The sequence below is a fragment of the Neodiprion fabricii genome, chromosome 6 (genome assembly GCF_021155785.1).
Source record: "Neodiprion fabricii isolate iyNeoFabr1 chromosome 6, iyNeoFabr1.1, whole genome shotgun sequence".
Classification (NCBI taxonomy): domain Eukaryota; kingdom Metazoa; phylum Arthropoda; class Insecta; order Hymenoptera; family Diprionidae; genus Neodiprion; species Neodiprion fabricii.
In genome coordinates this window covers 3900877-3923380 of record NC_060244.1, presented here as the reverse complement: position 1 = coordinate 3923380, position 22504 = coordinate 3900877, and the positions used below count along the sequence as shown (strand labels likewise).

General features: G+C 43.7%; 2 protein-coding genes across 7 annotated transcripts in view; one reads left to right on the top strand and one right to left on the bottom strand.

Moving 5' to 3' along the window:
• The window catches only part of LOC124184400 (teneurin-a), a 514944-nt gene that overhangs the window by 296188 nt on the left and 196252 nt on the right, over nucleotides 1–22504 (top strand). The gene's annotated exons all lie outside the window — the stretch shown is intronic.
• Nucleotides 19360–22504, bottom strand: part of LOC124184409 — a 209439-nt gene continuing 206294 nt past the window's right edge. The window contains exon 4 of the mRNA XM_046574066.1: nucleotides 19360–19679. Within this exon, the coding sequence (XP_046430022.1) occupies nucleotides 19594–19679 (86 nt within the window). The 3' untranslated portion in view covers nucleotides 19360–19593. The remainder of the gene's footprint in view (nucleotides 19680–22504) is intronic.

Below are 22504 nucleotides of genomic sequence, written 5' to 3'. Positions count from 1 at the left end.
TCCTGAGGGTCCGATTGGTCGGATAAGGGTCGTTTGAATCGAATCTGAGACCAAAAGTTTTTTGCCCAAAAAAAAAGTAAGGCTAACCCCTTTGTGTTTTTGGCGAAAATTTTCGCGATTTTGAAAAGTGCTGGAATCAAGTCTTTCTGGTGCTATTCCGACGTAATTTTGCGGGAGAAATCGATTGGGCGCAGTCTCAATACGCTGCGATCAACGCATCAGAAGTTACAGCCAAAAAACCAGAACCTGAATTTTCGACATTTTTCAGCAGGTGCTTTTTCGCTCGCCATTTCTCTCCTGTTGGTCCTACGCTCTTTTCGCTGCAAGTTCTGAGTTCCTGAGGGTCCAATTCGTCGGATAAGGGTCGTTTAAATCGAATCTGAGACCAAAAGTTTTTTGCCCAAAAAAAAAGTAAGGCTAACCCCTTTGTGTTTTTGGCCAAAATTTTCGCGATTTTGAAAAGTGCTGAAATCAAGTCTTTTTTGCGCCATTTCGACGTAATTTTGCGAGAGAAATCGATTGAGCGCAGTCCCAATACGCTGCGATCAACGCATCAGAAGTTAGAGCCAAAAAACCAGAACCTGAATTTTCGACATTTTTCAGCAGGTGCTTTTTCGCTCGCCATTTCTCTCCTGTTGGTCCTACGCTCTTTTCGCTGCGAGTTCTGAGTTCCTGAGGGTCCAATTGGTCGGATAAGGGTCGTTTAAATCAAATCTGAAACCAAAAGTTTTTTGCCCAAAAAAAAAGTAAGGCTAACCCCTTTGTGTTTTTGGCGGAAATTTTCGCGATTTTGAAAAGTGCTGGAATCAAGTCTTTCTGGTGCTATTCCGACGTAATTTTGCGACAGAAATCGATTGGGCGCAGTCCCAGTACGCTGCGATCAACGCATCGGAAGTTACAGCCAAAAAACCAGAACCTGAATTTTCGACATTTTTCAGCAGGGGCTTTTTCGCTCGCCATTTCTCTCCTGTTGGTCCTACGCTCTTCTCGCTGCGAGTTCTGAGTTCCTGAGGGTTCAATTGGTCGGATAAGGGTCGTTTAAATCGAATCTGAGACCAAAAGTTTTTTGCCCAAAAAAAAAGTAAGGCTAACCCCTTTGTGTTTTTGGCGAAAATTTTCGCGATTTTGAAAAGTGCTGGAATGAAGTCTCTCTGGCGCTATTCCGACGTAATTTTGCGACAGAAATCGATTGGGCGCAGTCCCAGTACGCTGCGATCAACGCATCGGAAGTTACAGCCAAAAAACCAGAACCTGAATTTTCGACATTTTTCAGCAGGTGCTTTTTCGCTCGCCATTTCTCTCCTGTTGGTCCTACGCTCTTTTCGCTGCGAGTTCTGAGTTCCTGAGGGTCCAATTGGTCGGATAAGGGTCGTTTAAATCAAATCTGAAACCAAAAGTTTTTTGCCCAAAAAAAAAGTAAGGCTAACCCCTTTGTGTTTTTGGCGGAAATTTTCGCGATTTTGAAAAGTGCTGGAATCAAGTCTTTCTGGTGCTATTCCGACGTAATTTTGCGACAGAAATCGATTGGGCGCAGTCCCAGTACGCTGCGATCAACGCATCGGAAGTTACAGCCAAAAAACCAGAACCTGAATTTTCGACATTTTTCAGCAGGGGCTTTTTCGCTCGCCATTTCTCTCCTGTTGGTCCTACGCTCTTCTCGCTGCGAGTTCTGAGTTCCTGAGGGTTCAATTGGTCGGATAAGGGTCGTTTAAATCGAATCTGAGACCAAAAGTTTTTTGCCCAAAAAAAAAGTAAGGCTAACCCCTTTGTGTTTTTGGCGAAAATTTTCGCGATTTTGAAAAGTGCTGGAATGAAGTCTTTCTGGTGCTATTCCGACGTAATTTTGCGGGAGAAATCGATTGGGCGCAGTCTCAATACGCTGCGATCAACGCATCAGAAGTTACAGCCAAAAAACCAGAACCTGAATTTTCGACATTTTTCAGCAGGTGCTTTTTCGCTCCCCATTTCTCTCCTGTTGGTCCTACGCTCTTTTCGCTGCAAGTTCTGAGTTCCTGAGGGTCCAATTGGTCGGATAAGGGTCGTTTAAATTGAATCTGAGACCAAAAGTTTTTTGCCCAAAAAAAAAGTAAGGCTAACCCCTTTGTGTTTTTGGCGAAAATTTTCGCGATTTTGAAAAGTGCTGAAATCAAGTCTTTCTTGCGCCATTTCGACGTAATTTTGCGAGAGAAATCGATTGAGCGCAGTCCCAATACGCTGCGATCAACGCATCAGAAGTTAGAGCCAAAAAACCAGAACCTGAATTTTCGACATTTTTCAGCAGGTGCTTTTTCGCTCGCCATTTCTCTCCTGTTGGTCCTACGCTCTTTTCGCTGCGAGTTCTGAGTTCCTGAGGGTCCAATTGGTCGGATAAGGGTCGTTTAAATCAAATCTGAAACCAAAAGTTTTTTGCCCAAAAAAAAAGTAAGGCTAACCCCTTTGTGTTTTTGGCGAAAATTTTCGCGATTTTGAAAAGTGCTTGAATCAAGTCTTTCTGGTGCTATTCCGACGTAATTTTGCGGGAGAAATCGATTGGGCGCAGTCTCAATACGCTGCGATCAACGCATCAGAAGTTACAGCCAAAAAACCAGAACCTGAATTTTCGACATTTTTCAGCAGGTGCTTTTTCGCTCGCCATTTCTCTCCTGTTGGTCCTACGCTCTTTTCGCTGCAAGTTCTGAGTTCCTGAGGGTCCAATTCGTCGGATAAGGGTCGTTTAAATCGAATCTGAGACCAAAAGTTTTTTGCCCAAAAAAAAAGTAAGGCTAACCCCTTTGTGTTTTTGGCGAAAATTTTCGCGATTTTGAAAAGTGCTGAAATCAAGTCTTTTTTGCGCCATTTCGACGTAATTTTGCGAGAGAAATCGATTGAGCGCAGTCCCAATACGCTGCGATCAACGCATCAGAAGTTAGAGCCAAAAAACCAGAACCTGAATTTTCGACATTTTTCAGCAGGTGCTTTTTCGCTCGCCATTTCTCTCCTGTTGGTCCTACGCTCTTTTCGCTGCGAGTTCTGAGTTCCTGAGGGTCCAATTGGTCGGATAAGGGTCGTTTAAATCAAATCTGAAACCAAAAGTTTTTTGCCCAAAAAAAAAGTAAGGCTAACCCCTTTGTGTTTTTGGCGAAAATTTTCGCGATTTTGAAAAGTGCTGGAATCAAGTCTTTCTGGCGCTATTTCGACGTAATTTTGCGAGAGAAATCGATTGAGCGCAGTCCCAATACGCTGCGATCAACGCATCAGAAGTTACAGCCAAAAAATCAGAACCTGAACTTTCGACATTTTTCAGCAGGTGGTTTTTCGCGCGTCATTTCTCTCCTGTTGGTCCTACGCTCTTTTCGCTGCGAGTTCTGAGTTCCTGAGGGTCCATTTGGTCAGATAAGGATCGTTCAAATCGAATCTGAGACCAAAAGTTTTTTGCCCAAAAAAAAAGTAAGGCTAACCCCTTTGTGTTTTTGGCAAAAATTTTCGCGATTTTGAAAAGTGCTGGAATGAAGTCTCTCTGGCGCTATTCCGACGTAATTTTGCGACAGAAATCGATTGGGCGCAGTCCCAGTACGCTGCGATCAACGCATCGGAAGTTACAGCCAAAAAACCAGAACCTGAATTTTCGACATTTTTCAGCAGGTGCTTTTTCGCTCGCCATTTCTCTCCTGTTGGTCCTACGCTCTTTTCGCTGCGAGTTCTGAGTTCCTGAGGGTCCAATTGGTCGGATGAGGGTCGTTTAAATCGAATCTGAGACCAAAAGTTTTTTGCCCAAAAAAAAAGTAAGGCTAACCCCTTTGTGTTTTTGGCGAAAATTTTCGCGATTTTGAAAAGTGCTGGAATCAAGTCTTTCTGGTGCTATTCCGACGTAATTTTGCGGGAGAAATCGATTGGGCGCAGTCTCAATACGCTGCGATCAACGCATCAGAAGTTACAGCCAAAAAACCAGAACCTGAATTTTCGACATTTTTCAGCAGGTGCTTTTTCGCTCCCCATTTCTCTCCTGTTGGTCCTACGCTCTTTTCGCTGCAAGTTCTGAGTTCCTGAGGGTCCAATTGGTCAGATAAGGGTCGTTTAAATCGAATCTGAGACCAAAAGTTTTTTGCCTAAAAAAAAAGTAAGGCTAACCCCTTTGTGTTTTTGGCGAAAATTTTCGCGATTTTGAAAAGTGCTGGAATCAAGTCTTTCTGGCGCTATTTCGACGTAATTTTGCGAGAGAAATCGATTGAGCGCAGTCCCAATACGCTGCGATCAACGCATCAGAAGTTACAGCCAAAAAATCAGAACCTGAATTTTCGACATTTTTCTGCAGGTGCTTTTTCGCTCGCCATTTCTCTCCTGTTGGTCCTACGCTCTTTTCGCTGCGAGTTCTGAGTTCCTGAGGGTCCGATTGGTCGGATAAGGGTTGTTTGAATCGAATCTGAGACCAAAAGTTTTTTGCCCAAAAAAAAAGTAAGGCTAACCCCTTTGTGTTTTTGGCGAAAATTTTCGCGATTTTGAAAAGTGCTGGAATCAAGTCTTTCTGGTGCTATTCCGACGTAATTTTGCGGGAGAAATCGATTGGGCGCAGTCTCAATACGCTGCGATCAACGCATCAGAAGTTACAGCCGAAAAACCAGAACCTGAATTTTCGACATTTTTCAGCAGGTGCTTTTTCGCTCGCCATTTCTCTCCTGTTGGTCCTACGCTCTTTTCGCTGCAAGTTCTGAGTTCCTGAGGGTCCAATTCGTCGGATAAGGGTCGTTTAAATCGAATCTGAGACCAAAAGTTTTTTGCCCAAAAAAAAAGTAAGGCTAACCCCTTTGTGTTTTTGGCGAAAATTTTCGCGATTTTGAAAAGTGCTGAAATCAAGTCTTTCTTGCGCCATTTTGACGTAATTTTGCGAGAGAAATCGATTGAGCGCAGTCCCAATACGCTGCGATCAACGCATCAGAAGTTAAAGCCAAAAAACCAGAACCTGAATTTTCGACATTTTTCAGCAGGTGCTTTTTCGCTCGCCATTTCTCTCCTGTTGGTCCTACGCTCTTTTCGCTGCGAGTTCTGAGTTCCTGAGGGTCCAATTGGTCGGATAAGGGTCGTTTAAATCAAATCTGAAACCAAAAGTTTTTTGCCCAAAAAAAAAGTAAGGCTAACCCCTTTGTGTTTTTGGCGGAAATTTTCGCGATTTTGAAAAGTGCTGGAATCAAGTCTTTCTGGCGCTATTTCGACGTAATTTTGCGAGAGAAATCGATTGGGCGCAGTCCCAATACGCTGCGATCAACGCATCAGAAGTTACAGCCAAAAAATCAGAACCTGAATTTTCGACATTTTTCAGCAGGTGCTTTTTCGCTCGCCATTTCTCTCCTGTTGGTCCTACGCTCTTTTCGCTGCGAGTTCTGAGTTCCTGAGGGTCCGATTGGTCGGATAAGGGTCGTTTGAATCGAATCTGAGACCAAAAGTTTTTTGCCCAAAAAAAAAGTAAGGCTAACCCCTTTGTGTTTTTGGCGAAAATTTTCGCGATTTTGAAAAGTGCTGGAATCAAGTCTTTCTGGTGCTATTCCGACGTAATTTTGCGGGAGAAATCGATTGGGCGCAGTCTCAATACGCTGCGATCAACGCATCAGAAGTTACAGCCAAAAAACCAGAACCTGAATTTTCGACATTTTTCAGCAGGTGCTTTTTCGCTCGCCATTTCTCTCCTGTTGGTCCTACGCTCTTTTCGCTGCAAGTTCTGAGTTCCTGAGGGTCCAATTCGTCGGATAAGGGTCGTTTAAATCGAATCTGAGACCAAAAGTTTTTTGCCCAAAAAAAAAGTAAGGCTAACCCCTTTGTGTTTTTGGCCAAAATTTTCGCGATTTTGAAAAGTGCTGAAATCAAGTCTTTTTTGCGCCATTTCGACGTAATTTTGCGAGAGAAATCGATTGAGCGCAGTCCCAATACGCTGCGATCAACGCATCAGAAGTTAGAGCCAAAAAACCAGAACCTGAATTTTCGACATTTTTCAGCAGGTGCTTTTTCGCTCGCCATTTCTCTCCTGTTGGTCCTACGCTCTTTTCGCTGCGAGTTCTGAGTTCCTGAGGGTCCAATTGGTCGGATAAGGGTCGTTTAAATCAAATCTGAAACCAAAAGTTTTTTGCCCAAAAAAAAAGTAAGGCTAACCCCTTTGTGTTTTTGGCGGAAATTTTCGCGATTTTGAAAAGTGCTGGAATCAAGTCTTTCTGGTGCTATTCCGACGTAATTTTGCGACAGAAATCGATTGGGCGCAGTCCCAGTACGCTGCGATCAACGCATCGGAAGTTACAGCCAAAAAACCAGAACCTGAATTTTCGACATTTTTCAGCAGGGGCTTTTTCGCTCGCCATTTCTCTCCTGTTGGTCCTACGCTCTTCTCGCTGCGAGTTCTGAGTTCCTGAGGGTTCAATTGGTCGGATAAGGGTCGTTTAAATCGAATCTGAGACCAAAAGTTTTTTGCCCAAAAAAAAAGTAAGGCTAACCCCTTTGTGTTTTTGGCGAAAATTTTCGCGATTTTGAAAAGTGCTGGAATGAAGTCTCTCTGGCGCTATTCCGACGTAATTTTGCGACAGAAATCGATTGGGCGCAGTCCCAGTACGCTGCGATCAACGCATCGGAAGTTACAGCCAAAAAACCAGAACCTGAATTTTCGACATTTTTCAGCAGGTGCTTTTTCGCTCGCCATTTCTCTCCTGTTGGTCCTACGCTCTTTTCGCTGCGAGTTCTGAGTTCCTGAGGGTCCAATTGGTCGGATGAGGGTCGTTTAAATCGAATCTGAGACCAAAAGTTTTTTGCCCAAAAAAAAAGTAAGGCTAACCCCTTTGTGTTTTTGGCGAAAATTTTCGCGATTTTGAAAAGTGCTGGAATCAAGTCTTTCTGGTGCTATTCCGACGTAATTTTGCGGGAGAAATCGATTGGGCGCAGTCTCAATACGCTGCGATCAACGCATCAGAAGTTACAGCCAAAAAACCAGAACCTGAATTTTCGACATTTTTCAGCAGGTGCTTTTTCGCTCCCCATTTCTCTCCTGTTGGTCCTACGCTCTTTTCGCTGCAAGTTCTGAGTTCCTGAGGGTCCAATTGGTCGGATAAGGGTCGTTTAAATTGAATCTGAGACCAAAAGTTTTTTGCCCAAAAAAAAAGTAAGGCTAACCCCTTTGTGTTTTTGGCGAAAATTTTCGCGATTTTGAAAAGTGCTGAAATCAAGTCTTTCTTGCGCCATTTCGACGTAATTTTGCGAGAGAAATCGATTGAGCGCAGTCCCAATACGCTGCGATCAACGCATCAGAAGTTAGAGCCAAAAAACCAGAACCTGAATTTTCGACATTTTTCAGCAGGTGCTTTTTCGCTCGCCATTTCTCTCCTGTTGGTCCTACGCTCTTTTCGCTGCGAGTTCTGAGTTCCTGAGGGTCCAATTGGTCGGATAAGGGTCGTTTAAATCAAATCTGAAACCAAAAGTTTTTTGCCCAAAAAAAAAGTAAGGCTAACCCCTTTGTGTTTTTGGCGAAAATTTTCGCGATTTTGAAAAGTGCTGGAATCAAGTCTTTCTGGCGCTATTTCGACGTAATTTTGCGAGAGAAATCGATTGAGCGCAGTCCCAATACGCTGCGATCAACGCATCAGAAGTTACAGCCAAAAAATCAGAACCTGAACTTTCGACATTTTTCAGCAGGTGGTTTTTCGCGCGTCATTTCTCTCCTGTTGGTCCTACGCTCTTTTCGCTGCGAGTTCTGAGTTCCTGAGGGTCCATTTGGTCAGATAAGGATCGTTCAAATCAAATCTGAGACCAAAAGTTTTTTGCCCAAAAAAAAAGTAAGGCTAACCCCTTTGTGTTTTTGGCAAAAATTTTCGCGATTCTGAAAAGTGCTGGAATCAAGTCTTTCTGGCGCTATTCCGACGTAATTTTGCTAGAGAAATCGATTGGGCGCAGTCCCAATACGCTGCGATCAACGCATCAGAAGTTACAGCTAAAAAACCACAACCTGAACTTTCGACATTTTTCAGCAGGTGCTTTTTCGCTCGCCATTTCTCTCCCGTTGGTCCTACGCTCTTTTCGCTGCGAGTTCTAAGTTCCTGAGGGTCCAATTGGTCAGATAAGGGTCGTTTAAATCGAATCTGAGACCAAAAGTTTTTTGCCTAAAAAAAAAGTAAGGCTAACCCCTTTGTGTTTTTGGCGAAAATTTTCGCGATTTTGAAAAGTGCTGGAATCAAGTCTTTCTGGCGCTATTTCGACGTAATTTTGCGAGAGAAATCGATTGAGCGCAGTCCCAATACGCTGCGATCAACGCATCAGAAGTTACAGCCAAAAAATCAGAACCTGAATTTTCGACATTTTTCTGCAGGTGCTTTTTCGCTCGCCATTTCTCTCCTGTTGGTCCTACGCTCTTTTCGCTGCGAGTTCTGAGTTCCTGAGGGTCCGATTGGTCGGATAAGGGTTGTTTGAATCGAATCTGAGACCAAAAGTTTTTTGCCCAAAAAAAAAGTAAGGCTAACCCCTTTGTGTTTTTGGCGAAAATTTTCGCGATTTTGAAAAGTGCTGGAATCAAGTCTTTCTGGTGCTATTCCGACGTAATTTTGCGGGAGAAATCGATTGGGCGCAGTCTCAATACGCTGCGATCAACGCATCAGAAGTTACAGCCGAAAAACCAGAACCTGAATTTTCGACATTTTTCAGCAGGTGCTTTTTCGCTCGCCATTTCTCTCCTGTTGGTCCTACGCTCTTTTCGCTGCAAGTTCTGAGTTCCTGAGGGTCCAATTCGTCGGATAAGGGTCGTTTAAATCGAATCTGAGACCAAAAGTTTTTTGCCCAAAAAAAAAGTAAGGCTAACCCCTTTGTGTTTTTGGCGAAAATTTTCGCGATTTTGAAAAGTGCTGAAATCAAGTCTTTCTTGCGCCATTTTGACGTAATTTTGCGAGAGAAATCGATTGAGCGCAGTCCCAATACGCTGCGATCAACGCATCAGAAGTTAAAGCCAAAAAACCAGAACCTGAATTTTCGACATTTTTCAGCAGGTGCTTTTTCGCTCGCCATTTCTCTCCTGTTGGTCCTACGCTCTTTTCGCTGCGAGTTCTGAGTTCCTGAGGGTCCAATTGGTCGGATAAGGGTCGTTTAAATCAAATCTGAAACCAAAAGTTTTTTGCCCAAAAAAAAAGTAAGGCTAACCCCTTTGTGTTTTTGGCGGAAATTTTCGCGATTTTGGAAAGTGCTGGAATCAAGTCTTTCTGGCGCTATTTCGACGTAATTTTGCGAGAGAAATCGATTGGGCGCAGTCCCAATACGCTGCGATCAACGCATCAGAAGTTACAGCCAAAAAATCAGAACCTGAATTTTCGACATTTTTCAGCAGGTGCTTTTTCGCTCGCCATTTCTCTCCTGTTGGTCCTACGCTCTTTTCGCTGCGAGTTCTGAGTTCCTGAGGGTCCGATTGGTCGGATAAGGGTCGTTTGAATCGAATCTGAGACCAAAAGTTTTTTGCCCAAAAAAAAAGTAAGGCTAACCCCTTTGTGTTTTTGGCGAAAATTTTCGCGATTTTGAAAAGTGCTGGAATCAAGTCTTTTTGGTGCTATTCCGACGTAATTTTGCGGGAGAAATCGATTGGGCGCAGTCTCAATACGCTGCGATCAACGCATCAGAAGTTACAGCCAAAAAACCAGAACCTGAATTTTCGACATTTTTCAGCAGGTGCTTTTTCGCTCGCCATTTCTCTCCTGTTGGTCCTACGCTCTTTTCGCTGCAAGTTCTGAGTTCCTGAGGGTCCAATTCGTCGGATAAGGGTCGTTTAAATCGAATCTGAGACCAAAAGTTTTTTGCCCAAAAAAAAAGTAAGGCTAACCCCTTTGTGTTTTTGGCGAAAATTTTCGCGATTTTGAAAAGTGCTGAAATCAAGTCTTTTTTGCGCCATTTCGACGTAATTTTGCGAGAGAAATCGATTGAGCGCAGTCCCAATACGCTGCGATCAACGCATCAGAAGTTAGAGCCAAAAAACCAGAACCTGAATTTTCGACATTTTTCAGCAGGTGCTTTTTCGCTCGCCATTTCTCTCCTGTTGGTCCTACGCTCTTTTCGCTGCAAGTTCTGAGTTCCTGAGGGTCCAATTCGTCGGATAAGGGTCGTTTAAATCGAATCTGAGACCAAAAGTTTTTTGCCCAAAAAAAAAGTAAGGCTAACCCCTTTGTGTTTTTGGCCAAAATTTTCGCGATTTTGAAAAGTGCTGAAATCAAGTCTTTTTTGCGCCATTTCGACGTAATTTTGCGAGAGAAATCGATTGAGCGCAGTCCCAATACGCTGCGATCAACGCATCAGAAGTTAGAGCCAAAAAACCAGAACCTGAATTTTCGACATTTTTCAGCAGGTGCTTTTTCGCTCGCCATTTCTCTCCTGTTGGTCCTACGCTCTTTTCGCTGCGAGTTCTGAGTTCCTGAGGGTCCAATTGGTCGGATAAGGGTCGTTTAAATCAAATCTGAAACCAAAAGTTTTTTGCCCAAAAAAAAAGTAAGGCTAACCCCTTTGTGTTTTTGGCGGAAATTTTCGCGATTTTGAAAAGTGCTGGAATCAAGTCTTTCTGGTGCTATTCCGACGTAATTTTGCGACAGAAATCGATTGGGCGCAGTCCCAGTACGCTGCGATCAACGCATCGGAAGTTACAGCCAAAAAACCAGAACCTGAATTTTCGACATTTTTCAGCAGGGGCTTTTTCGCTCGCCATTTCTCTCCTGTTGGTCCTACGCTCTTCTCGCTGCGAGTTCTGAGTTCCTGAGGGTTCAATTGGTCGGATAAGGGTCGTTTAAATCGAATCTGAGACCAAAAGTTTTTTGCCCAAAAAAAAAGTAAGGCTAACCCCTTTGTGTTTTTGGCGAAAATTTTCGCGATTTTGAAAAGTGCTGGAATGAAGTCTCTCTGGCGCTATTCCGACGTAATTTTGCGACAGAAATCGATTGGGCGCAGTCCCAGTACGCTGCGATCAACGCATCGGAAGTTACAGCCAAAAAACCAGAACCTGAATTTTCGACATTTTTCAGCAGGTGCTTTTTCGCTCGCCATTTCTCTCCTGTTGGTCCTACGCTCTTTTCGCTGCGAGTTCTGAGTTCCTGAGGGTCCAATTGGTCGGATGAGGGTCGTTTAAATCGAATCTGAGACCAAAAGTTTTTTGCCCAAAAAAAAAGTAAGGCTAACCCCTTTGTGTTTTTGGCGAAAATTTTCGCGATTTTGAAAAGTGCTGGAATCAAGTCTTTCTGGTGCTATTCCGACGTAATTTTGCGGGAGAAATCGATTGGGCGCAGTCTCAATACGCTGCGATCAACGCATCAGAAGTTACAGCCAAAAAACCAGAACCTGAATTTTCGACATTTTTCAGCAGGTGCTTTTTCGCTCCCCATTTCTCTCCTGTTGGTCCTACGCTCTTTTCGCTGCAAGTTCTGAGTTCCTGAGGGTCCAATTGGTCGGATAAGGGTCGTTTAAATTGAATCTGAGACCAAAAGTTTTTTGCCCAAAAAAAAAGTAAGGCTAACCCCTTTGTGTTTTTGGCGAAAATTTTCGCGATTTTGAAAAGTGCTGAAATCAAGTCTTTCTTGCGCCATTTCGACGTAATTTTGCGAGAGAAATCGATTGAGCGCAGTCCCAATACGCTGCGATCAACGCATCAGAAGTTAGAGCCAAAAAACCAGAACCTGAATTTTCGACATTTTTCAGCAGGTGCTTTTTCGCTCGCCATTTCTCTCCTGTTGGTCCTACGCTCTTTTCGCTGCGAGTTCTGAGTTCCTGAGGGTCCAATTGGTCGGATAAGGGTCGTTTAAATCAAATCTGAAACCAAAAGTTTTTTGCCCAAAAAAAAAGTAAGGCTAACCCCTTTGTGTTTTTGGCGAAAATTTTCGCGATTTTGAAAAGTGCTGGAATCAAGTCTTTCTGGCGCTATTTCGACGTAATTTTGCGAGAGAAATCGATTGAGCGCAGTCCCAATACGCTGCGATCAACGCATCAGAAGTTACAGCCAAAAAATCAGAACCTGAACTTTCGACATTTTTCAGCAGGTGGTTTTTCGCGCGTCATTTCTCTCCTGTTGGTCCTACGCTCTTTTCGCTGCGAGTTCTGAGTTCCTGAGGGTCCATTTGGTCAGATAAGGATCGTTCAAATCAAATCTGAGACCAAAAGTTTTTTGCTCAAAAAAAAAGTAAGGCTAACCCCTTTGTGTTTTTGGCAAAAATTTTCGCGATTCTGAAAAGTGCTGGAATCAAGTCTTTCTGGCGCTATTCCGACGTAATTTTGCTAGAGAAATCGATTGGGCGCAGTCCCAATACGCTGCGATCAACGCATCAGAAGTTACAGCTAAAAAACCACAACCTGAACTTTCGACATTTTTCAGCAGGTGCTTTTTCGCTCGCCATTTCTCTCCCGTTGGTCCTACGCTCTTTTCGCTGCGAGTTCTAAGTTCCTGAGGGTCCAATTGGTCAGATAAGGGTCGTTTAAATCGAATCTGAGACCAAAAGTTTTTTGCCTAAAAAAAAAGTAAGGCTAACCCCTTTGTGTTTTTGGCGAAAATTTTCGCGATTTTGAAAAGTGCTGGAATCAAGTCTTTCTGGCGCTATTTCGACGTAATTTTGCGAGAGAAATCGATTGAGCGCAGTCCCAATACGCTGCGATCAACGCATCAGAAGTTACAGCCAAAAAATCAGAACCTGAATTTTCGACATTTTTCTGCAGGTGCTTTTTCGCTCGCCATTTCTCTCCTGTTGGTCCTACGCTCTTTTCGCTGCGAGTTCTGAGTTCCTGAGGGTCCGATTGGTCGGATAAGGGTTGTTTGAATCGAATCTGAGACCAAAAGTTTTTTGCCCAAAAAAAAAGTAAGGCTAACCCCTTTGTGTTTTTGGCGAAAATTTTCGCGATTTTGAAAAGTGCTGGAATCAAGTCTTTCTGGTGCTATTCCGACGTAATTTTGCGGGAGAAATCGATTGGGCGCAGTCTCAATACGCTGCGATCAACGCATCAGAAGTTACAGCCGAAAAACCAGAACCTGAATTTTCGACATTTTTCAGCAGGTGCTTTTTCGCTCGCCATTTCTCTCCTGTTGGTCCTACGCTCTTTTCGCTGCAAGTTCTGAGTTCCTGAGGGTCCAATTCGTCGGATAAGGGTCGTTTAAATCGAATCTGAGACCAAAAGTTTTTTGCCCAAAAAAAAAGTAAGGCTAACCCCTTTGTGTTTTTGGCGAAAATTTTCGCGATTTTGAAAAGTGCTGAAATCAAGTCTTTCTTGCGCCATTTTGACGTAATTTTGCGAGAGAAATCGATTGAGCGCAGTCCCAATACGCTGCGATCAACGCATCAGAAGTTAAAGCCAAAAAACCAGAACCTGAATTTTCGACATTTTTCAGCAGGTGCTTTTTCGCTCGCCATTTCTCTCCTGTTGGTCCTACGCTCTTTTCGCTGCGAGTTCTGAGTTCCTGAGGGTCCAATTGGTCGGATAAGGGTCGTTTAAATCAAATCTGAAACCAAAAGTTTTTTGCCCAAAAAAAAAGTAAGGCTAACCCCTTTGTGTTTTTGGCGGAAATTTTCGCGATTTTGGAAAGTGCTGGAATCAAGTCTTTCTGGCGCTATTTCGACGTAATTTTGCGAGAGAAATCGATTGGGCGCAGTCCCAATACGCTGCGATCAACGCATCAGAAGTTACAGCCAAAAAATCAGAACCTGAATTTTCGACATTTTTCAGCAGGTGCTTTTTCGCTCGCCATTTCTCTCCTGTTGGTCCTACGCTCTTTTCGCTGCGAGTTCTGAGTTCCTGAGGGTCCGATTGGTCGGATAAGGGTCGTTTGAATCGAATCTGAGACCAAAAGTTTTTTGCCCAAAAAAAAAGTAAGGCTAACCCCTTTGTGTTTTTGGCGAAAATTTTCGCGATTTTGAAAAGTGCTGGAATCAAGTCTTTCTGGTGCTATTCCGACGTAATTTTGCGGGAGAAATCGATTGGGCGCAGTCTCAATACGCTGCGATCAACGCATCAGAAGTTACAGCCAAAAAACCAGAACCTGAATTTTCGACATTTTTCAGCAGGTGCTTTTTCGCTCGCCATTTCTCTCCTGTTGGTCCTACGCTCTTTTCGCTGCAAGTTCTGAGTTCCTGAGGGTCCAATTCGTCGGATAAGGGTCGTTTAAATCGAATCTGAGACCAAAAGTTTTTTGCCCAAAAAAAAAGTAAGGCTAACCCCTTTGTGTTTTTGGCGAAAATTTTCGCGATTTTGAAAAGTGCTGGAATCAAGTCTTTTTTGCGCCATTTCGACGTAATTTTGCGAGAGAAATCGTTTGAGCGCAGTCCCAATACGCTGCGATCAACGCATCAGAAGTTAGAGCCAAAAAACCAGAACCTGAATTTTCGACATTTTTCAGCAGGTGCTTTTTCGCTCGCCATTTCTCTCCTGTTGGTCCTACGCTCTTTTCGCTGCAAGTTCTGAGTTCCTGAGGGTCCAATTCGTCGGATAAGGGTCGTTTAAATCGAATCTGAGACCAAAAGTTTTTTGCCCAAAAAAAAAGTAAGGCTAACCCCTTTGTGTTTTTGGCCAAAATTTTCGCGATTTTGAAAAGTGCTGAAATCAAGTCTTTTTTGCGCCATTTCGACGTAATTTTGCGAGAGAAATCGATTGAGCGCAGTCCCAATACGCTGCGATCAACGCATCAGAAGTTAGAGCCAAAAAACCAGAACCTGAATTTTCGACATTTTTCAGCAGGTGCTTTTTCGCTCGCCATTTCTCTCCTGTTGGTCCTACGCTCTTTTCGCTGCGAGTTCTGAGTTCCTGAGGGTCCAATTGGTCGGATAAGGGTCGTTTAAATCAAATCTGAAACCAAAAGTTTTTTGCCCAAAAAAAAAGTAAGGCTAACCCCTTTGTGTTTTTGGCGGAAATTTTCGCGATTTTGAAAAGTGCTGGAATCAAGTCTTTCTGGTGCTATTCCGACGTAATTTTGCGACAGAAATCGATTGGGCGCAGTCCCAGTACGCTGCGATCAACGCATCGGAAGTTACAGCCAAAAAACCAGAACCTGAATTTTCGACATTTTTCAGCAGGGGCTTTTTCGCTCGCCATTTCTCTCCTGTTGGTCCTACGCTCTTCTCGCTGCGAGTTCTGAGTTCCTGAGGGTTCAATTGGTCGGATAAGGGTCGTTTAAATCGAATCTGAGACCAAAAGTTTTTTGCCCAAAAAAAAAGTAAGGCTAACCCCTTTGTGTTTTTGGCGAAAATTTTCGCGATTTTGAAAAGTGCTGGAATGAAGTCTCTCTGGCGCTATTCCGACGTAATTTTGCGACAGAAATCGATTGGGCGCAGTCCCAGTACGCTGCGATCAACGCATCGGAAGTTACAGCCAAAAAACCAGAACCTGAATTTTCGACATTTTTCAGCAGGTGCTTTTTCGCTCGCCATTTCTCTCCTGTTGGTCCTACGCTCTTTTCGCTGCGAGTTCTGAGTTCCTGAGGGTCCAATTGGTCGGATGAGGGTCGTTTAAATCGAATCTGAGACCAAAAGTTTTTTGCCCAAAAAAAAAGTAAGGCTAACCCCTTTGTGTTTTTGGCGAAAATTTTCGCGATTTTGAAAAGTGCTGGAATCAAGTCTTTCTGGTGCTATTCCGACGTAATTTTGCGGGAGAAATCGATTGGGCGCAGTCTCAATACGCTGCGATCAACGCATCAGAAGTTACAGCCAAAAAACCAGAACCTGAATTTTCGACATTTTTCAGCAGGTGCTTTTTCGCTCCCCATTTCTCTCCTGTTGGTCCTACGCTCTTTTCGCTGCAAGTTCTGAGTTCCTGAGGGTCCAATTGGTCGGATAAGGGTCGTTTAAATTGAATCTGAGACCAAAAGTTTTTTGCCCAAAAAAAAAGTAAGGCTAACCCCTTTGTGTTTTTGGCGAAAATTTTCGCGATTTTGAAAAGTGCTGAAATCAAGTCTTTCTTGCGCCATTTCGACGTAATTTTGCGAGAGAAATCGATTGAGCGCAGTCCCAATACGCTGCGATCAACGCATCAGAAGTTAGAGCCAAAAAACCAGAACCTGAATTTTCGACATTTTTCAGCAGGTGCTTTTTCGCTCGCCATTTCTCTCCTGTTGGTCCTACGCTCTTTTCGCTGCGAGTTCTGAGTTCCTGAGGGTCCAATTGGTCGGATAAGGGTCGTTTAAATCAAATCTGAAACCAAAAGTTTTTTGCCCAAAAAAAAAGTAAGGCTAACCCCTTTGTGTTTTTGGCGGAAATTTTCGCGATTTTGAAAAGTGCTGGAATCAAGTCTCTCTGGCGCTATTCCGACGTAATTTTGCGACAGAAATCGATTGGGCGCAGTCCCAGTACGCTGCGATCAACGCATCGGAAGTTACAGCCAAAAAACCAGAACCTGAATTTTCGACATTTTTCAGCAGGTGCTTTTTCGCTCGCCATTTCTCTCCTGTTGGTCCTACGCTCTTTTCGCTGCGAGTTCTGAGTTCCTGAGGGTCCAATTGGTCGGATAAGGGTCGTTTGAATCAAATCTGAAACCAAAAGTTTTTTGCCCAAAAAAAAAGTAAGGCTAACCCCTTTGTGTTTTTGGCGAAAATTTTCGCGATTTTGAAAAGTGCTGGAATCAAGTCTTTCTGGTGCTATTCCGACGTAATTTTGCGGGAGAAATCGATTGGGCGCAGTCTCAATACGCTGCGATCAACGCATCAGAAGTTACAGCCAAAAAACCAGAACCTGAATTTTCGACATTTTTCAGCAGGTGCTTTTTCGCTCCCCATTTCTCTCCTGTTGGTCCTACGCTCTTTTCGCTGCAAGTTCTGAGTTCCTGAGGGTCCAATTGGTCGGATAAGGGTCGTTTAAATTGAATCTGAGACCAAAAGTTTTTTGCCCAAAAAAAAAGTAAGGCTAACCCCTTTGTGTTTTTGGCGAAAATTTTCGCGATTTTGAAAAGTGCTGAAATCAAGTCTTTCTTGCGCCATTTCGACGTAATTTTGCGAGAGAAATCGATTGAGCGCAGTCCCAATACGCTGCGATCAACGCATCAGAAGTTAGAGCCAAAAAACCAGAACCTGAATTTACGACATTTTTCAGCAGGTGCTTTTTCGCTCGCCATTTCTCTCCTGTTGGTCCTACGCTCTTTTCGCTGCGAGTTCTGAGTTCCTAAGGGTCCAATTGGTCGGATAAGGGTCGTTCAAATCGAATCTGAGACCAAAAGTTTTTTGCCCAAAAAAAAAGTAAGGCTAACCCCTTTGTGTTTTTGGCGAAAATTTTCGCGATTTTGAAAAGTGCTGAAATCAAGTCTTTCTTGCGCCATTTCGACGTAATTTTGCGAGAGAAATCGATTGAGCGCAGTCCCAATACGCTGCGATCAACGCATCAGAAGTTAGAGCCAAAAAACCAGAACCTGAATTTTCGACATTTTTCAGCAGGTGCTTTTTCGCTCGCCATTTCTCTCCTGTTGGTCCTACGCTCTTTTCGCTGCGAGTTCTGAGTTCCTGAGGGTCCAATTGGTCGGATAAGGGTCGTTTAAATCAAATCTGAAACCAAAAGTTTTTTGCCCAAAAAAAAAGTAAGGCTAACCCCTTTGTGTTTTTGGCGGAAATTTTCGCGATTTTGAAAAGTGCTGGAATCAAGTCTCTCTGGCGCTATTCCGACGTAATTTTGCGACAGAAATCGATTGGGCGCAGTCCCAGTACGCTGCGATCAACGCATCGGAAGTTACAGCCAAAAAACCAGAACCTGAATTTTCGACATTTTTCAGCAGGTGCTTTTTCGCTCGCCATTTCTCTCCTGTTGGTCCTACGCTCTTTTCGCTGCGAGTTCTGAGTTCCTGAGGGTCCAATTGGTCGGATAAGGGTCGTTTGAATCAAATCTGAAACCAAAAGTTTTTTGCCCAAAAAAAAAAGTAAGGCTAACCCCTTTGTGTTTTTGGCGGAAATTTTCGCGATTTTGAAAAGTGCTGGAATCAAGTCTCTCTGGCGCTATTCCGACGTAATTTTGCGACAGAAATCGATTGGGCGCAGTCCCAGTACGCTGCGATCAACGCATCGGAAGTTACAGCCAAAAAACCAGAACCTGAATTTTCGACATTTTTCAGCAGGGGCTTTTTCGCTCGCCATTTCTCTCCTGTTGGTCCTACGCTCTTCTCGCTGCGAGTTCTGAGTTCCTGAGGGTTCAATTGGTCGGATAAGGGTCGTTTAAATCGAATCTGAGACCAAAAGTTTTTTGCCCAAAAAAAAAGTAAGGCTAACCCCTTTGTGTTTTTGGCGGAAATTTTCGCGATTTTGAAAAGTGCTGGAATCAAGTCTCTCTGGCGCTATTCCGACGTAATTTTGCGACAGAAATCGATTGGGCGCAGTCCCAGTACGCTGCGATCAACGCATCGGAAGTTACAGCCAAAAAACCAGAACCTGAATTTTCGACATTTTTCAGCAGGTGCTTTTTCGCTCGCCATTTCTCTCCTGTTGGTCCTACGCTCTTTTCGCTGCGAGTTCTGAGTTCCTGAGGGTTCAATTGGTCGGATAAGGGTCGTTTAAATCGAATCTGAGACCAAAAGTTTTTTGCCCAAAAAAAAAGTAAGGCTAACCCCTTTGTGTTTTTGGCGAAAATTCTCGCGATTTTGAAAAGTGCTGGAATCAAGTCTCTCTGGCGCTATTCCGACGTAATTTTGCGACAGAAATCGATTGGGCGCAGTCCCAGTACGCTGCGATCAACGCATCGGAAGTTACAGCCAAAAAACCAGAACCTGAATTTTCGACATTTTTCAGCAGGTGCTTTTTCGCTCGCCATTTCTCTCCTGTTGGTCCAACGCTCTTTTCGCTGCTAGTTCTGAGTTCCTTAGGGTCCATTTGGTCAGATAAGGGTCGTTTAAATTGAATCTGAGACCAAAAGTTTTTTGCCCAAAAAAAAAGTAAGGCTAACCCCTTTGTGTTTTTGGCGAAAATTCTCGCGATTTTGAAAAGTGCTGGAATCAAGTCTTTCTGGCGCTATTCCGACGTAATTCTGCGAGAGAAATCGATTGGGCGCAGTCCCAATACGCTGCGATCAACGCATCGAAAGTTACAGCCGAAAAACGATAGATTCTCTTCTCAGTTTCTCAGCCGTTCGTCCCTCGCTTTTTCTGCTTCATCTATGGAGTTCCTAGGGGTTCAGTTAATCAGGAATGTAACATACATATTGAATCCTAAACGAAAAATTTCCGCCTTCGAAAATAAAGACCAAACTTGGTCCTTATCGATTGAATTTTTACGTCGGATTCTACGAAATATGGGATACGAAAATCGCAAATTCGTCACCCAAAGCTTTTGATTACTGAATGTGTCTCTTTCTCAGTACAGGTGAAAGTGTGTTAGTGTGTAGTAATTTATCAATAGTCGGCGAGCATAAATATAGCTAAAGACAAAGAGGAATACAACAATGTGATCAAACATTCCATAACAAATCTTACTATATTTATTTCAAGAAATACGTTTACAGTATACATCGTGTTAAGTAGAACATGATATTCTTTATATTATATAATTATTTACATAGTCTCAACCAGTACCACGGTTCTTGACCTGCATATCAGTGCAACTCTACTGGCATATGATGTATTATGTATTTTATGTAACCTTTATCAACTGAATAAACTAATCAAATTTTAACGAAGTTTTATTGCATTTCCTTAACTCTTGGTCGTTCGTGGTTTTTGATTCCGTTCTTGCACTCCTGAGGGTCGAATTAGTCCAGGAAGTGTCGTACAAATCAATCCTGAAATGAAAAAGTTGTTACTCTTCATTTTACAGCAGTAGTAGCTAGTTTTTTTCACCGTTTTCACTATATTTTTCATTACGTTGTCAATTGTCAGTGAGTTCTTAGAACAGACGGCGATAGAAAACTGATCTCGATTTCGCCGCAGCGCAGCATGGTCGGGCAATTTTCCACTGATATTATTGTTATACAGTAAGAGGAAACAGCAACGGTCAGTGAAGAGAGATAAAGTTGATCGCGGTAATATACCGCTCCCGATTGACGCCAGAAAACGCGAAACATTTGATTCAACGTAAAATGTTCGTAGATCGCGGCAAGCGAGGCATGGCGAGGGGAAGCAAGGCGGCGAAATAGATAGGGCAAGTAGTTGGAGAGGGTGTATATCCTTCAAATTACATTCAGCGCCAAATATATCATCCAGAGTCGGTGGTAAGGGGCTTGAAACAGGGATGAGGCCGTTGCCCAGGACGAAGCGGGGCTGGAAGCCCAGCGAAGCTCAACCCGCCCTCAACCCTCGCATCTCCTTCCCTCCTATGATTAATACGACGATGTTACGAGGATTGAACCAATTTGCGTAACATCGGACGAAGTGGATCCAACAGGACTCAGATGGCACTGCGAGTAGTGTTTCTTGGAAATATTCGTTTGTCCGTTGGCCGATCGAGCCGCGGTTGACTATTGGATATACCTGAATCGATTTTTCGAAATCTCGTACTGTTGCAAAATTAATACCGAATAATTACTACAGCCGATGAGACAAAGAGAGAATAGCTACTCGGAAAATTCGTCATTACACTCGCAGTTCCTTCCGCGGCGTTTCTTTCCCTTTCAGGAAGATCATCAACCCCCGTGAAAAGTGGAGGAACACCCGCTTGACAAGATTAAACCTCGTAACTATGGTCAATTAAAAATTCAGCTGGTGCGAGAGATTAAGAATCACTCGGGCCTGCCTCCCCTTTTTCATTCCGTCCGCCGCTGCAGCGGCAGCCCCGTAAGAGACGATGTCGACATGGCGGCGTTGCGGGGTCGAAGGGAGGAGAAATAAGAAAAAGAGAAAGATGTAAACGGCAGAACGTTCTCACCCCAAGATTGCATCCCCCCTTTTTCGCCACCCCTCCGTGTTCGAGGATGCTTTTTAGGAAATAATTACTTTTAATTAGATTCAACCGGGTCGGACAGCCGCTGCCCCCCGCAAACTCAAAGACTTAAGATTCGTCAAAACTTTTTGAATGAATCACTAACTCTGAACTTGCGCGGGGTTCGTTGTCCCTGTAATTTCAACTTTCATGCTCGTTATTCTTTCTGCCTCCGGCTTTATTTTTCTCTCAACAGTCTTCTCGACAAGGTCATGTTAAAGGACTTGTTAAACAAAATAAAGTTTCCAATTCCAATTGTAGAGATGTATACTTTACCCAACATTCCGCGGTCCCACGGATATTTATATTCCCGCTTCTAGTTTATTTTTTCATTATTTTTCACCCTCGCAGTAGTTCGCCTTTGTTATCTTCTCTCCTGTGTGCTCTGTTAAATTCTTCCCGCAATCCCGAAAAGTTCACTTGTACACGGGACGATTTACCCTGGATTAATAAACGCTATAGGGATAGACGGAAATGACGAATAATAGAGCGGGTGTTATATGCACGAGCTGTACGCCTCGATCTGCCTCCGGGATACGGAAAAGCGCCGTGCCGCAGAGACTGATTCAGATTTTCAAATAGAAAACTTTAAATTGGATGGTGCCGGCTAGATAATATTTGGGGCGGAAAGTTTAAATTACTGCGGTCGGTAATAGGTTTGTTGATTACGATTATTACCCGCGCCTGGTATATCAGACTCTTCGCATATAACTGCTGGAGCCTCCCGGCATCGGCTACGCGATTATCGAACACCGCCCTCGCACGCTGCCCGAATGAAACGACGAAATGCTCGGAGGGTGGAAAAGAGAGAAAAATTTAACTTAGCCAACAAAAGGGACAAAGCTGTTACCCCATTGTTTCTCAAGTCTTTTATATCCGAGACGAAAGTGGCCGCTTTCCCTTCCTCTTTGGCTTAAAAGGCTAAACGATTTTTAACGGGCGATGAAAAATCTTTCGACTTATTGTCGCGAGAGAATCTGTGCACCTAATACTTGCTGCACATTGTCATAGCATAAAACTACGGCGAAGTAGGCAAATGAAGAGAAAAATGTACACCAATTATTATTGCAAATATTGTCTATTACGGATCACATCATCACCCGCTAAAAATTGGGCAAAAAAACGTATCACAAATCACACGAGTTCGTGGAAAATAAAACAATCCAAGTGGGGAAAAAAAGGAACGTACCACATTCCCGGGGGGAATTTGTAAAATTATTTTCGCGCATCCACGGAGCCCAGAACGCGGAGGAAGCCCAGCGCCCTCTCCGTGTCCACATTCTTGCGGTAATACGTGTGAAATTGGTAGGGTGCATTTTTAGCTCGTCATTACAAGATTGCATTCCGTGTTAAACGTCAAGTGTTTGCATTGCCCTGCAAGGATGTAAAAACCGTCACCGTACGGAGTCGAAGAAGGGGTTTTCCATCTCGACGCAGCTGCTCAAGGATCATCGAAACGGCGATTTGAATGTCGAGGAAAAATATAACCGACTAATTTTCCGACACCTACACTGTCGCGTTGCAAGGAGCAAGAGGTGAAAAATGAATTAGTAAAATGGTGGGCCACGTGCAGCCGGTGACATCTGGCGGTTTATTATATCAGCCGAGGTGAATTCAAGAGCAGGAAAAAGTCAGCGGACCTTCCGATTGGACCTGCGAAAGAGCGACGAGCCCCGGGACGCGGTAGTC